The sequence below is a fragment of the Carcharhinus amblyrhynchos genome, chromosome 1 (assembly GCF_965287045.1).
Source record: "Carcharhinus amblyrhynchos chromosome 1, sCarAmb.v2.hapA, whole genome shotgun sequence".
NCBI lineage: Eukaryota > Metazoa > Chordata > Chondrichthyes > Carcharhiniformes > Carcharhinidae > Carcharhinus > Carcharhinus amblyrhynchos.
The window spans coordinates 99672704-99689091 of record NC_137324.1 but is presented as its reverse complement, the minus strand read 5'-3'; the positions used below and the strand labels follow the sequence as shown (position 1 = coordinate 99689091).

General features: G+C 45.6%; 1 protein-coding gene across 2 annotated transcripts in view; it reads right to left on the bottom strand.

The window, feature by feature from the left end:
• Positions 1–16388, bottom strand: part of kcnip4a (potassium voltage-gated channel interacting protein 4a) — an 806015-nt gene that overhangs the window by 38959 nt on the left and 750668 nt on the right. For both annotated transcript variants that reach the window (XM_080198570.1, XM_080198562.1), the window contains exon 2: positions 15352–15476. In XM_080198570.1, the coding sequence (XP_080054696.1) occupies positions 15352–15476 (125 nt within the window). The remainder of the gene's footprint in view (positions 1–15351; positions 15477–16388) is intronic.

The following is a 16388-nucleotide window of genomic DNA, read 5'->3' as shown; positions in this document are numbered from 1 at the left end:
AGAGCAGAATCCATTAGTGCTTTTAAAGACAAGCAAAATCTCAAACATTTGTCAAAATCTTGAAACAGACAGATGGTGAAATTGATCCTCAAGGGAAGAATGAAAGCAATGGGTCATTTCACACATTCAGCTCTGGATTTCAAACATGGCTGGCTTTTCCATATTATACAATGCAGAATAAAACTTTATTCAGTAGATAAACCACTGAATATACCTTGAGACTTGTGCACTTTTACAATGCTGTTCTTTCCCTTGACAGCTTGTGAATTGTCAGAAATAACAACCTGGGAACCATATCACTTAATAGTCACTTGCATTTTCAAATAAAAGCACTGACATCATTCATTTCATTAAAAAACAGATATAGCTTAGCCTCCAACATTGCATGCTGACATATGAAGTAGGCAACATCTTTTATGTTAACCTTTCATACAGATTCTCGCCTCTACTACGTGAATCATCCATAATTCACAAACCTTTCTGATGGAGCAATTTACATTGCCTACTAAAACTCCCCTGCCTCCATCAAAATTGTGGAATTTCTGCAATGGTCGCAGCAATGTCTGGTCAGCAGCATGCACGCTTGCGATTTGCCCCCTTTCTCATATTAATGAGTACTGCTAGCACTGGAAATGGGGGGCAGGAATCCCAAATCTGGGTCTCACCCACCATTTTTAAAGACCACCTCATGCACTATGGAACAACATTGGGATGGGAAAATCTGGCCCATAAGGGTTGGCCATTTAGGATTGAGATGAAGCGAAGTTTCTTCACTCAAAGCGTTGTGAATCCTTGGAATTTTCCCACCCATGAGATTAATAGGTGCTCTGTTGTTGAGCATATTCCAGGTAGATTTGGAAATAAAGGAATTTGGGTCTAGTACAGGAAGGTGAAGTTGAGATAGATCAGCCGTGACCATATTGGATGGCAGAGCATCCCAATGGCATATTCATGCTTCTATTTCTCATGCTTTTAATGCTTATGTTCTTATGATTGTCAGGAGATTTCAACCCAGTGAAATCAGGGAGTTGGAAGAAATATGAGGCTTTGTGCATGGATGTGGCAAAGATTGTCAACAACGTTTGACATGAAATGCTCCAGAAAACATCTCTGCTAATGAGATAATGTGATAAATAGTTTAGGAAAATTAATCTTCAAAAATGTGATCTGTAACACTATGCATTTCTAAACAGAAACCAAACAGACAAGGCTGAACGAAAAAAAATGATGACATGTGAATACAATTAAAGTTCTTAGAGGTGAATCATAAAGGTCAAATCTTATGATGCATTGAAGAGGGAAATTATTTAGTAGCTAATAAGGTTTTAGACAGAATACATAAGGCACTGACAGCACTACCAGCAAACAGTTAAATGATTCTTGAAACAAACTTAATAAGCTAATGAAACAAATAGTTTACACATGTGGATGCAAAAGAGAATTAAATAAATAATTATGATTTTAAAACATATATGCTGATATTTTAAATGTATTTAAATACTGAATGAATCACTGTTCATTTCAGCCAAAAGCAAGTTACTGCAAGGTAAGATGGTTAAGGTGAAGAGTTCAGAGCCAAAGACCTGAGAACCCCAGTAATTAGCAGAATCTCAGAGTTTCTTGCAGCTTTATGAGTAGGGATATTCATTGTCTGGACATAGAATAGATATGTACCTGGACACAGGATTGCGTGTCTATCCAGATTGACAATGAGCAAGTGGAAATATTCACTTTGATTTCTATGATAAGCGTCTAGTGTTACATACCACAGGGAAGTAAGTTCAGCCAAGATGGAAGTTAGTGTCCAGATTAAATGGACAAATGAAGTATCATAATGCTAGATGGTAAAATGCAATTGGCGGAGATGTCTGTTAGGAATTATTATTGAGGTATGTTTACTAAATGTAATTGATTTTAAACTAATATGAGGCAGGAATAATCAATAAGAAAATCTATATCATTGATCATTTAATTTCACTTCTTTTGGATTCTCTAAGGATTACTTTTTTTTCAATCTTGAGCTTAACAAAGAGATTGAGCTCTTCCATGGATGACTTCAGGGGACTACATTACTGACAAACCAAAAACTTGCAGCATTGCACTTCTACCTGTTTTGGTCTGCTAAATAGCAAATCAAAAGTGAACAGCTCATATTAAATACAAATTGTCACAGCCACATAAAACACACTCCTAATTTGATAGCTAGTGTTTGAATTTGGTGGTCAGTTTGTTTGTATTTTACAAGGAAAAGCAATTTTTTTACTGTGGGAGTGGCAGTGTTCTGTATTAGCAAATTAAATCAATCAGATTGAGGGCTGGAGCCAATTGAATTTACTCAATCAGGCATTGATCATTGCTCCACCCTTCTCCAACCTATTTGTCCATTGTTACTGTGAAGTTACATGTGAAGTTGGTGATGCCAGGAAGATTTTAAGATGAGTTATTGCTTTCAGAGAATCCCAGTTACAGGCATGGCACAGAAGAAGTCCATCCAACTGAGTGCAAGCTGGCTCTTTGTAGGACAATCCAGTCAGTCCCATAGCCCCATTCCCACCCTTGTAACTCCGCAAGTTTATTTCCCTCAAGTACCTATCCAATTTCTTTTGAAATAAAAACAGCAAATTGACTAAAGAACCTCAGGTGAGATGAGGAGAAATCTTTTTATACAGGCAGTTGCTATGATCTGGAATGCTTTGCCTGAGAAAGGGGTGAAAGCTAAACCAACAATGACTTTCAAAAGGAAATTGGATAAACACTTGAAAGAAAAAAGGGCAGCGGGAAAGGGTCTTTCATCAAAAATACAATAAACAAAATCACAGCCAGTCTGGCAGCATCTATGGGAAGTGAAACAAGGCTAATGATTTGAGTCCAATATGTTCCTCAAAATCCTTTGGACCTACTGGACACAAAGGGCCCGACTGGTGTGAAAACGTGGTGAAGTCGGTTGAGAGGCCATTAACGCGATCCGTACCCACATCCGCGCAGATTGCCACTTTACCGAAACCCAGGAATGGCAGCAATCCGATTCACGCTCAAAACGGGCGCAACAGTGATTTAAATGTATTTGCATGCATTTAAATTGAATTAATGAACTGCCCGCCCAACTTTATCAGCATTTCCCCTTTTACCATCACATTTGCCGATCCGGAACTGCACCGTAATGGACCTGCGAAATAAAAATCTGAATCAGGCACTCCAGCTGAAGAGCACATTCAGAGCTTCCAACTGCTCTCTGACTCAGATCAGTGATGGGGGCGTGGAGGAGGGAGGCGGGCCTGATCATTCTCTGGTTGGTGGGGGAGGGGCGTGAGGCCAGATCATTGTCTGGTGGAGGGAGAAGAAGGCAGGGCAGATGTATGTCTGGTTGGGGGGAGGGGAGGGCTGATCACTGTCTGGTGGGGAGGAGGAGGAGGCAGGTCAGGTGTTTCTCATGGGGGGGGGCATGGGGGGGGGGCATGGGGGGGGGGCATGGGGGGGGGGCATGGGGGGGGGGCATGGGGGGGGCGGGGATGGGATGGGATGGGGGGGGGATGGGATGGGATGGGGGGGGGATGGGATGGGATGGGGGGGGGATGGGATGGGATGGGATGGGATGGGATGGGATGGGATGGGGGGGGGGGATGGGATGGGATGGGGGGGGGGATGGGATGGGATGGGATGGGGGGGGGGGGGATGGGATGGGATGGGGGGGGGGGGGATGGGATGGGATGGGGGGGGATGGGATGGGATGGGGGGGGGGGGATGGGATGGGATGGGGGGGGGGATGGGATGGGATGGGGGGGGGGGATGGGATGGGATGGGGGGGGGGATGGGATGGGATGGGGGGGGGGATGGGATGGGATGGGGGGGGGGGGATGGGATGGGATGGGGGGGGGGATGGGATGGGATGGGGGGGGGGATGGGATGGGATGGGGGGGGATGGGGGGGGATGGGATGGGATGGGGGGGGATGGGGGGGGATGGGATGGGATGGGGGGGGATGGGATGGGATGGGGGGGGATGGGATGGGATGGGGGGGATGGGATGGGATGGGATGGGGGGTGGAGGGGATGGGATGGGATGGGGGGTGGAGGGGATGGGATGGGATGGGGGGTGGAGGGGAGGGGATGGGGGGTGGAGGGGAGGGGATGGGGGGTGGAGGGGAGGGGATGGGGGGTGGAGGGAGAGGGGATGGGGGGTGGAGGGGAGGGGATGGGGGTGGAGGGGAGGGGATGGGGGGTGGAGGGGAGGGGATGGGGGGTGGAGGGGAGGGGATGGGGGGTGGAGGGGAGGGGATGGGGGGTGGAGGGGAGGGGATGGGGGGTGGAGGGGAGGGGATGGGGGGTGGAGGGGAGGGGATGGGGGGTGGAGGGGAGGGGATGGGAGGGGATGGGATGGGATGGGGGGTGAAGGGGAGGGGATGGGATGGGGGGTGGAGGGGAGGGGATGGGATGGGATGGGGGTGGAGGGGATGGGATGGGATGGGATGGGGGGGGATGGGATGGGATGGGGGGGAGGGGATGGGATGGGATGGGATGGGGGGGGGGATGGGATGGGATGGGGGGGGGGATGGGATGGGATGGGGGGGGAGGGGATGGGGGGGGAGGGGATGGGGGGGGAGGGGATGGGGGGGATGGGATGGGATGGGGGGATGGGATGGGATGGGGGGATGGGGGGGATGGGGGGGGGGATGGGTGAGTGAGGCCAGACTATTCTCTGGAGTGGGGGATGAGTGAGGCCAGACCATTGTTAGGGGGGTGGTGCAGTAGAGAGACAGGTAAGATATATCTCAGGCGTGGGCGCGGGGGTGGGGGCGGGCACAGGGGCGGGGGGGTGGCAGGGGCAGATGGATCTTTAGTTGGGGGGCAGACGGACCTCTGGTGGGAGTGTGGAGGGGCAGGGGGGTCTGCTGCCACTCTGCAGGTGATTGGTGGGGGGCAGGGGGGCAGGAGTGGTGATCGGTCTGGGTAGTGGGGGGGTGGATAAGGGAACAGTGATATGTGTGGGTGGTGGGGGGGTGGATTAGGGGGACAGTGACGTCTAATAGGGACAGTTTTTCTTTGCCAACCTTATCTAAATCTGTCATAATCCTACTCACATCTATCACATCTCACTTCAATCCCTTCTGCTCCAAGCTTCTCCAACTAACCTTGTAGCTAAACTTCTTCATCCCTGGCACCATTCTGGTAAATTTCCTCTGCACCCTCTCAAGGATCTCCATAACCTTCCTAAAGTGTGGTGATTAGAACAGGAAGCAGTACTGCCCTGATGTGTGACACAGATTATTAGACAGTTGGCTTGAATGCACAGCACCCAGTTAAGTTCAGACATTGGAAACATATTCCCGATTGGTTTATGTCCTTGAGGTGGAGACACCAATGGATTATCAGGGAGGTGAACCTATATCATCCATATTATAGAGGTCAACATACAATCATACAGCATTGAAGAAGCCATTTTGTTTATTGTATCCTTGATGAAAGGCCCTTTCTCCATGAGCCTGCATCTTTGTCCTTTCAAGTATTTATCCAATTTCCTTTTGAAAGTTATTGTTGGATTATGTTACACTCCCTTCTCAGGTAATACATTCCAGGTCAAAGCAACTACCTGTATTAAAAGATTTCTCTTCGTCTCACCTGTGGTTCTTCAGCCAATTCCTTTAAATTTACAACCCCTGGTCACTGATTGTTCAATCATACGATGTGAGGGGTGAAATTCTCTGACCTCGTTCCCCCCGGAAACAGTTTCTCCTTACCAAAACCCCTCATCCAGGGTTAAATATGAGATGTGATTTTAATAGTCTCCATCAGTATAATAAAGAGCCCATACTAGAGGTAGCAAGGCTTACCCCAGAGCAGAGAATTCAGCCCATTCCTGTAAATCATATCATGATTTGTATATGTTAGTTATGTAGGAAAGTAAACTTTGTTTTAGATGGGAGTGTGAAGGAACAATACAAATTAGAACTTACTGTTGGCAATAGTAGTGCATAAATGCACAATCTGATTGTATAACATTGCCAAGTCTGTTTTTTAATGGAGACATGAACTAGTTTATTTTATACAGATTTGTAGTATCCAGCCATTTTGCATTGGAAGGGCCATGTGACTCAATTGCCTAATGGGAACGAGCATGGGGATCTCTGGGTACAGCACGCGCTTTTCATAGAATCCTACAGTGCAGATGGAGGCCATTCAGTCCATTGCATCAGCACAGACCACAATCTCACCCAGGCCCTATCCCTACAACCCCCATGCATTTACCCTAGTGAGTGCCCCCAACTCTAAAGGGCAATTTGGCATGGCCAATTCACCTAACCTGCACCTAAATGCAGTGTGCAGGAATGGAACGGCGATAATTATGGGGGATTTCAATCTACATACTGATTGGTCGACCCATGTTGGACACGGTGGGCTTGAGGAAGAGTTCTTGGAATGATGCCGGGATAGTTTCCTTGAACAGTGTGTGCTGGAGCCGACGAGGGAGTGAGCTATCTTAGATCTGGTGTTATGTAATGCGGGAGGTAGAATTAGGGACCTTGTGGTGAAGGATCCTCTTGGGAAGGGTGATCATTGTATGGTGGAGTTTCTGATGCAGATGGAGGAGGAGAAAGTAGGATCCCAGACCTATGTCCTTTGTTTGAACAGAGGGGAGTACGATAAGATGAGAGAGGAATTGGCGAATGCTGATTGGGGGAGCAGATTGGGAAATAGGTCTGCTGAGGAACAGTGGAGGATCTTTAAGGAGATCTTTCTTGGTGCTCAGCAGAAATTTATTCCGATGGTAAAAAAGGATTGTAGGAGGAGAGATAATCAGCCATGCATAACGAAGGAGGTAAAGGAGAGTATTAAATTAAAAGCTGATGCGTTTAGAGTGGCTAAGAGTAGTGGGCGAGAAGAGGATTGGGAGAGGTTTAAATGTCAACAAAGAATGACGAAGAAGTTGATAAAGAAAAGAAGGATAAACTATGAAGCTAGGCTAGCGCTAAATATAAAAAAGGATAGTAAGAGTTTTTATAAATATATAAAAAGAAGGCTGGCTAGGGTGAATGTTGGACCCTTAGAGGATGAGAGGGGGGATTTAGTGGTGGGGGATGGGGATATGGCTGAGGTCTTGAATAACTTTTTTGCTTCGGTCTTCACGGAGGAGGACGCGAATAGTTTGCCGGGTGTTAACGATGGAAAGATGGTAGGAGTGGAGGGCCTGAATGAGATCATTGTTACTAGAGAGGCAGTGCTCAACAGACGAGAGGGACTGATGGTGGACAAGTCCCCAGGACCGGATGGAATGCATCCAAGGGTTCTGAAGGAAATGGCGGAGGTGATAGTGGATGCCTTAGTGATTATTTTCCAAACCTCGCTGGATTCCGGGGAAGTGCCGGAAGATTGGAAAACGGTTAATGTTATGCCGCTGTTTAAAAAGGGTAGCAGGCAAAAGGCAGGGGATTATAGGCCGGTTAGTTTAACGTCTGTTGTAGGAAAAATGCTTGAATCCGTAATCAAGGAGAAAATAGCAAGGCATCTTGAGAAGAATTGTTTGGTAGAGCAGATGCAGCACGGTTTCGTTAAGGGGAAGTCGTGTCTGATGAATTTATTGGAATTCTATGAGGATGTGTCTAGTGCAGTGGATAGAGGGGAACCGGTGGATGTGGTGTTTCTCAATTTTCAGAAGGCGTTTGATAAGGTGCCGCACAAAAGGTTGTTACAGAAGGTCAGGGGGCATGGAGTTGGGGGTAGGGTGTTAGCGTGGATAGGGGATTGGCTGTCAAATAGGAGGCAGAGAGTGGGTGTCAATGGGTGCTATTCGGATTGGCAGTTGATGACTAGTGGAGTGCCCCAGGAGTCGGTGCTGGGGCCTCAGCTATTTACCACTTATATAGATGATCTGGAGGAGGGAACCGAGTGTAAGGTGTTGAAATTTGCTGATGACACCAAGATTGGTGGAATGGCAAATTGTGTGGAGGGTGTGGAGAGTCTGCAGAGGGATCTAGATAGGCTGAGCGAGTGGGCGAGGACCTGGCAGATGGAATACAATGTTGGCAAGTGTGAGGTTATCCACTTTGGTAGGAATAATGGTAGGAAGGACTACTACTTACAGGGCGAAAAGCTGCAGCATGCTACAGTGCAGAGGGACCTGGGGGTCCTTGTGCATGAGTCGCAAAAACCCAGCCTACAGGTGCAGCAGGTGGTCAGGAAGGCAAATGGGATGCTGGCCTTCATAGCGAGGGGGATTGAATATAAAAGTAGGGAGGTCTGGCTGCAACTGTACAGGGCACTGGTGAGGCCGCAGCTGGAGTACTGTGTTCAGTTTTGGTCGCCGCGCCTGCGCAAGGATATTTTGGCCTTGGAGGGAGTGCAGAGGAGGTTCACTAGGCTGATACCAGAGTTGAGGGGGTTGAGCTATAAGGAGAGGCTGAATAGACTGGGCTTGTACTCGTTAAAGTTTAGAAGGATGAGGGGAGATCTCATTGAGACGTATAAGATGATGAAAGGGATGGATAGGGTAGAGGTGGAGATGGTGAGGTTCTTCCCGCTCAGAAAGGACAGCAGGACTAGAGGGCACAGCCTCAAGATAAGGGGGGAGCAGTTTAGAACAGAGTTGAGGAGGAACTTCTTCACTCAAAGGGTGGTGAATCTCTGGAATTCTCTGCCTGTTGAAGTGGTTGAGGCTACCTCGCTAAATGTATTTAAGACGCGGGTAGATAGGTTTTTGGTAGGCAAGGGGTTTAAGGGTTATGGGGAGAAAGCGGGAAAGTGGAACTGAGCCATTTCAGATCAGCCATGATCTTATTGAATGGCGGGGCAGGCTCGAAGGGCTAGATGGCCTACTCCTGCTCCTACTTCTTATGTCCTTATCTTTGGACTGTGGAAGGAAACTGGAGCACCCGGAGGAAACTCACGCAGGCACAGGGAACCCAGCCAGGAATGGAATCTGTGAGGCAGCAGTGAGGCAGCAGTGTTAACCACTGTGCCACTGTTGCAGCCAGATTGAGCCTCGAGCTGAAAATAAACACATTGCTTGCAGCACTCTGTAAATAAACTCATTGTTTGTCAGCTAACTAGGTGGATGCCAATTATTGCATTTACTATATTAAAGTTACAGACAACCTTTACACATGTTCTTCCCTTAGTATCACCAAACAGCTTTTCCAGCTTTGTATTTTGAAGTTTTAAATCAAAAAGTGCCTGAATTGCACAGAAAGTTGACTGACATTTGAGAGAAGAAAGACAAAGCTAATAGTTAGCCCTTCGGTTGAACTCCGTAGTTTTGATTATAGTGACTCATTTAAACACCTGAGGCTACCTAAAAATAAAAAGTAAATGGGTTGTAATCCTTTGGAATAATAACATGTTAATGAGTTAAGGCACAAAACATTCAACAGTTTCAAGGGGTTAAGAGAAACAGGCCTGCTGTGAATTTTTAGATCACGTGGACCAATTTTCAGCACTCCAACATTTGCTTCAAATAAATGGCCGTTTGACCTTAGCCTCCCTGTATTTTTAGAAATTTACTGGAGTTGCACATTAATTGTCCATTAAACTCATCACACAAATCCACACTGGGAAAAGCATAAGTACTGCTTAAATGCTGATAATGGCTAATGCAATACCAATCTATCTTTCTGATCCAGAATGCAAGCAATTTAAAATGTGTCATTAATTGTTGTTCAAGAATGAAAAATATCAAGCTTTAAAGTCTTCTCTTACTTTACCTTTCAGTCTCTTTTGCTCTCTCTTTCTTAACCCAATTGTCTTTTCCCCTTCTTCGGTAAAATCCTTTCAGCCCCATGGAAGCAAATTTAGAGCCAGGATCAGGAACAAAATTTGATAATTATGGTGGCGAATTTCTGGCCCCGTTTGACACAGGCGCAAATCCTATTCTGGCTAGAAACTCCGGCACCCCCCGCCCCACCTGCCCAACTGACTGGTGATATCCATTAATTTAAATGTAACTGGCTGAACGCCGTATCTTCCAGGAATGTTGTTTCTTCCCACCCACCAACGTGATGTAATGCTGGCTGGAATCACTAAACAGAGGCCAGAAGTGATAACCACACAGCGCCCAAGATTAGAGATATGGCAGGGCAGCGCCCTAGCATTGCCTCCTGGCAGAGGAGGGGGTCGCTAATATCCCAAAGATTAGAGATTTGTGTGTGTGAGGTTAGGGGGGTGGTGGAATTCAATAAAAGTCTGGAATCAAATGATGACGACCATGAAACCATTGTTGAAAGGCATCTACCGGTCTTACATGGTCTGGCCTACCTGGCTAGCCTACATGCGATTCCAGACCCACAGCAATGTAATTAACTTTTAAATTCCTTTTGAAATGGCCTAGCAAGATACACAGTTGCATTCAAGCACTACATATGGAACAAAAAGGAATTAAACCAGATGGATCATCTGACATTGATCTAGGCACCAGAAGTGACAGCGGCAAACCCAACCACGTCGACCCTGCAAAGTCCTCCTTACTAACATTTGAGGGTTTATACCATAATTGGGAGAGTTGTCTTACAGACTAGTCAAGCAACAGCGTGACATATTCATAATCATTAATTCATACCTCAGACACCACCGTCACCATTCCTACGTATGTTCACTATCACCGGAAGGACAGACCCAACAGAGGTGGTGGTGGCACAGTGGTATACAGTCAGGAGGGAGTTGCCCTGGGAGCCCTCAACATCGACTCTGGATTCCATGAAATCTCCTGGCACCAAGTCAAAGGAAAACTTCTGCTGATTCCACATAGCATTCCCCCCCAGTGACTGATGAATCAGTACTCCTCCATGTTGAACATTACTTGGAAGAAGCACTGAAGATGCAGAATGTATTCTGGTTGGGGGACTTCAATGTCCACCACCAAGAGTGGCTTGGTAGTAAAACATAAACCAAGCTGGCTGTTTCTTAAAATAAGAAGTCTCACAACATCATATTAAAGTCCAACAGGTTTATTTGGTAGCACAAGCCACAAGCTTTCGGAGCACTGACCCTTCATCAGGTGAGTGGGAGTTCCGTTCACAAACAGGGCATATAAAGACACAAACTCAATTTACAAAATAATGGTTGGAATGTGTGTCTTTACAGGTAATCAAGTCTTAAAGATACAGACAATATGTGAGTCTTTACAGGTAATCAAGTCTTAAAGATACAGACAATATGTGTGGAAAGAGGGTTAAGCACAAGTTAAAGAGATGTGTTTTGTCCCCAGCCAGGACAGTTACTGAGATTTAGCAAGCCCAGACAAGTCGTGAGGGTTAAAGATAGTGCGACATGAACCCAAGATCCTGGTTGAGGCCATCCTCGTGTGTGGAACTTGGCTATCAATCTCTGCTCACAAACTCAGCATTGTCATGTGTTGTGAAAGCCGTCTTGGAGAATGCTTTCCCGAAGATCAGAGGGCAAATGCCCATGATCGTTTAAGTGTTCCCCAACAGGATGAGAACAGTCCTGCCTGATGATTGTCGAGCGGTGTTCGTTCATCCATTGTCGTAGCGTCTGCATGATCTCCCCAGTGTACCATGCCTTGGGACATCCTTTCCTGCAGTGTATTACGTAGACAACGTTAGCAAGTTACAAGTGCATGTACTGTGTACCCGGTGGATGGTGTTCTTATGTGAGATGATGGCATCCATGTCAATGACGTGCTGGATCGACACGGATGCCATCATCTCACATGAGAACACCATCCACCAGGTACATGGTACATACACTTACAATTCAGCCAACATTGTCTACCTAATATGCTGCAGGAAAGGATGTCCCGAGGCATGGTACATTGGGGAGACCTTGCAGATGCTACGACAGTGGATGAACGAATACCGCTCAACAATCTCCAGGAAGGAGTGTTCTCTTCCTGTTTGGGGAACACTTAGCAGTCACGGGCATTTGGCCTCTGATCTATGGGTAAGCATTCTCCAAGGCAGCCATCACGATACATGACAACACAGATTCACTGAGCAGAGACTGATAGCCAAGTTCCACATACATGAGGACGGCCTCAACCGGGATCTGTAACCCCCATGACTTGCCTGTGCTTGCAAAATCTCACTAACTGTCCTGGCTGGAGACAATACACATCTCTTTAACCGGTGCTTAACCCTCTCTCCACTCACATTGTCTATACCTTTAAGACTTGATTACCTGTAAAAACTCACATTCCAACCAGTATTTTGTAAACTGAATTTGTGTCTTTATGTGCCCTATTTGTGAACAGAACTCCCACTCACCTGATGAAGGGGCAGCGCTCCAAAAGCGAGTGATTTGTGCTACCAAATAAACCTGTTGGACTTTGTGCTTATCCCTGTCCAACACCGGCGTCTCCACATCGTTTCTTAAAGGACATGTCTGCTAGACTGGATTGTGGCCAGTGACGAGGAAACCAACAACAAGCAAAGGTATACTTGACCTCATCCTCACCAGCCTGCCTGCTGCAGATGCATCTGTCTGTGACAGTACCAGTAGCAGTAATTATCACACAGTCCTTCTGGAGACAACGTTCCATCTTCAGATTGTGGATACCTCCATCAAGTTGTGTGGCACTACCGCTATGTTAAATGGAGTAAATATCGAACAGATCTAGCAACTCAAAACTGGGCATCTATTAGGCACTGTGGGCCCTCAGCAGCAGCAGAATTGTACACAACCATAATCTGCAACTTCATGACCCCGCATATGCCCCATTCTACCATTACCACCAACCCAGAAAATCAACCATGGTTAAATGAAAAGTGCAGGAGGACATGCCAGGAGCAATGCCAGGTATACTCAAAAATGAGACAGCAAGCTAGTGAAGCACAACACAGGATTACATACATGCATGCCAAACATCATAGGCAGCAAATAATAGACAGAGCTAAGCGATCTCACAACCAATGGATCAGATCTAAGGTCTGCAGTCTTGCCACAACCAGCCATGAATGGTGATGGACAATTAAACAACTCGCTGGAGGAGTAGGCTCCATGAATATCCTCATTTTCTATGATGGAGGAGACCAGCCCATCAGTGCAAAAGTTAAAGCTGACGTACTTGGAACAATCTTTAGCCAGAACTGCCAAGCAGATGATACATCTCGGTCTCTTCCAGAGCTTCCCAGCATCACAGATGTCTGTCTCCAGCTAATTTGATTCATTCCACGTGATAGTGGGGTGCCCCAGGGGTCGGTGCTGGGGCCTCAGCTATTTACCATTTATATAGATGATCTGGAGGAGGGAACCGAGTGTAGGGTGTCGAAATTTGCTGATGACACCAAGATTGGGGGAAAGGCAAATTGTGCGGAGGGTGTGGAGAGTCTGCAGAAGGATCTAGATAGGCTGGGCGAATGGGCCAGGAAATGGCAAATGGAATTTAATGTTGGCAAGTGTGAGGTGGTCCACTTTGGTAGGAAGAATGGTAGGAAGGACTATTACTTACGTGGCGAAAAACTGCAGCAGGCGACGGTGCAGAGGGACCTTGGGGTCCTTGTGCATGAGTCGCAAAAACCCAGCCTGCAGGTGCAGCAGGTGGTCAGGAAGGCGAATGGGATGCTGGCCTTCATAGCGAGGGGGATTGAATATAAAAGTAGGGAGGTCTTGCTGCAGCTGTATAGGGCATTGGTGAGGCCGCAGCTGGAGTACTGTGTGCAGTTTTGGGCGCCGCACCTGCGCAAGGATATTTTGGCCTTGGAGGGAGTGCAGAGGAGGTTTACTAGGCTGATACCGGAGTTGAGGGGGTTGAGCTATGAGGAGAGGCTGAATAAACTAGGCTTGTACTCGTTAGAGTTTAGAAGAATGAGGGGAGATCTCATTGAGACGTATAAGATGATGAATGGGATGGATAGGATAGAGGTGGAAAGACTCTTCCCGCTCAAAAAAGACAGTAGGACTAGGGGGCACAGCCTCAAGATAAAGGGGGGGCGGTTCAGAACGGAGTTGAGGAGGAACTTCTTCACTCAAAGGGTGGTGAATCTCTGGAATTCTCTGCCCGTTGAAGTGGTGGAGGCTGCCTCGCTAAATATTTTTAAGAAGCGGGTTGATGGGTTTTTGATAAGAGAAGGGATTAAGGGTTATGGGGAGAGGGCGGGAAAGTGGAACTGAGCCACGACAGATCAGCCATGATCTTATTGAATGGCGGGGCAGGCTCGAAGGGCCAGATGGCCTACTTCTGCTCCTATTTCTTATGTTCTTATGTTCTTATATCAAGAAATGGTCAAAAGTTGCAAAGGCTATGGGTCGTGGCAATATTCTGGCAATAGTACTGAAGACTTGTGTTCCAGAACTTGCTGCTCCCATAGCCAAGCTGCTCCAGTACAGCTCCAACACAGACATCCATCCAACAATGTTCACCATACCCACATAGATTTTCTAGAATTACTCCTTTTCCTTATTTGTCATAAGCTCCATATTCAGGAGAATTTTTAGAGTGATAAATTTTTGTTACTTTTTTTAGGTTTGCTGGTATGTAGCCATGCGAAGGATAACAGTTCATAGAAATTTGATAGTTGTGTTTAAGTTGACTTTTGAAAAATCAGAATTTTGAGAATGGAACCAAATCCAAGATTTAAATTGTGCAAAAGAGAAATAATCTTCTAAAAATTAAAATGTTTAATTCATATTAACATTCAAGGGGCATCATTTGTTCTCAATTCTGTTCATCATAAAGAAAGGTCACTTCAAATTTGGGAGCATTAATTAGAATATCCAATATTTTGATCAGTAAACCCCAGTCTTAGTTCAGAGAAAGGGGTAAGGAGTTGAAGTTAATTATCAGATTAAGAATGTTTGTAGCCTCTACATGGCACTAACTGCCTAAGTCAAACGCTTACATGCAGGAAGGAATGAAAAGAAATGCCTGCCGCATTGACCAGGTGTGCACGCTTGTATAACCATTGAAGTTAAAGGCAGTGGCATCTTCAAATTTAAACTGGGTTAAGGTTGGATTTTTCTGAATCAATTCAAAAAGATCATGCATTAACCCAGTTGAGAATTATAGCAAGCTTTTTAACCCACAAGATTATCAAAACTATGCCCAATCATAGGAAGACAGGACTGTCGGACAGGGGTGAGGAACCTTTTCCGTACAGCTCACACAAACAAAATTAGTGGCGGCCACACACACACACATTAAACCAACTTAACTCGAAACGTTCAGCTCACCCATTTTAATGCAATTGCTGAACCTAATTTTCCTTAATGAGCAGCAAAACCTGTGTCCGCATACCTGAAAATCAACTCAACTTTTTGCTCACTTTTCTTTCCTGTTCTCTCTCCTTTCGCACTGTCAACGCCTCACTTGTAGACATGTCATTCAAAATTCAAACCCATACAATCGAAAAACCTTCAGCAAATTTAAATATTATTCTAAAATCTAAATTCCATTTATTTTATGTACTTACATTTTTAAAACCCCTATAAAGGATTTGAAGCTCTTTCTTTGTGAATTTAGTTTGCGCCTCAAGCTGCTCCAGCCCCTCGGGGCGATGGCAGACGGTAGCCATTTCCAATTCATCTTCAACACTGTCTGGAAGTGAAAATTAAAGAACAATTGTTATTTGATAGAAGGATTGCACTTTTAAAATGGCCAGGATCACCTTTGCTACAAAATATGTTTTGTGTTGAGTTACACTAAATCAATATATATGGATTATTGATCATTTGAGTATTGCTGGAAAAAGACATTTTGTCAAAGCTTTTTGTCTTGCACTCCTCAAGGCAATCACAAGAATATCAACTGATATTGTGATTTCCCTGATGAGTACAAGCCAAAAAGTTTCAACAAATTGGCTTTTTTCAGCAATACTCAAGTTCTGTACTAGCAAATTTTATTTGTATTTATAATTTATTAATTTATGTGTGCTCTATCCAAAGGCAGTTTATTGTCTGCTGATGCTTTATTTTGAGTTATTTTCTTGATAATTGTTGTTAGTGCTAGTTTGCCATTGCCTTTCACTTTCTGGGGCAGAGCAAGGAGTTGGGTGCCAAATCTATCTCAGCAAGAACATGAATCAAACCCACACAGTTGGTATTATTCTCAATCTATGCACTAGTAATCTAGCTACTGAGCTAATCAGTTCCAAATGTATTATGGGTAACTTTCTGAACAGAGCACTTTGCCTGATCAACTCCCCCCTCCCTGAAATCTCTACCTCGGAGAAGTTCTAGAGTAACAATTATGTGAGATCACCATCACCTCCAATCTCCATCAAGGCATGAACCATTCTGAATTGACCATATGCTGTGTTCTGTAATTATCATTACCGCATTATTCTGGAATTTCCACTCTAATATCATTGTGGAATACCATCACCACAATGGCAGCAAACTTCATAGACCCACCATTATCTCCCCATTGCAACTGGAGGTGGGCATTAAGTGTCGCTTTAGCATCTCCACACAAATCCTGAGATCAAATTAAAAAGTAACTGCTGAAACG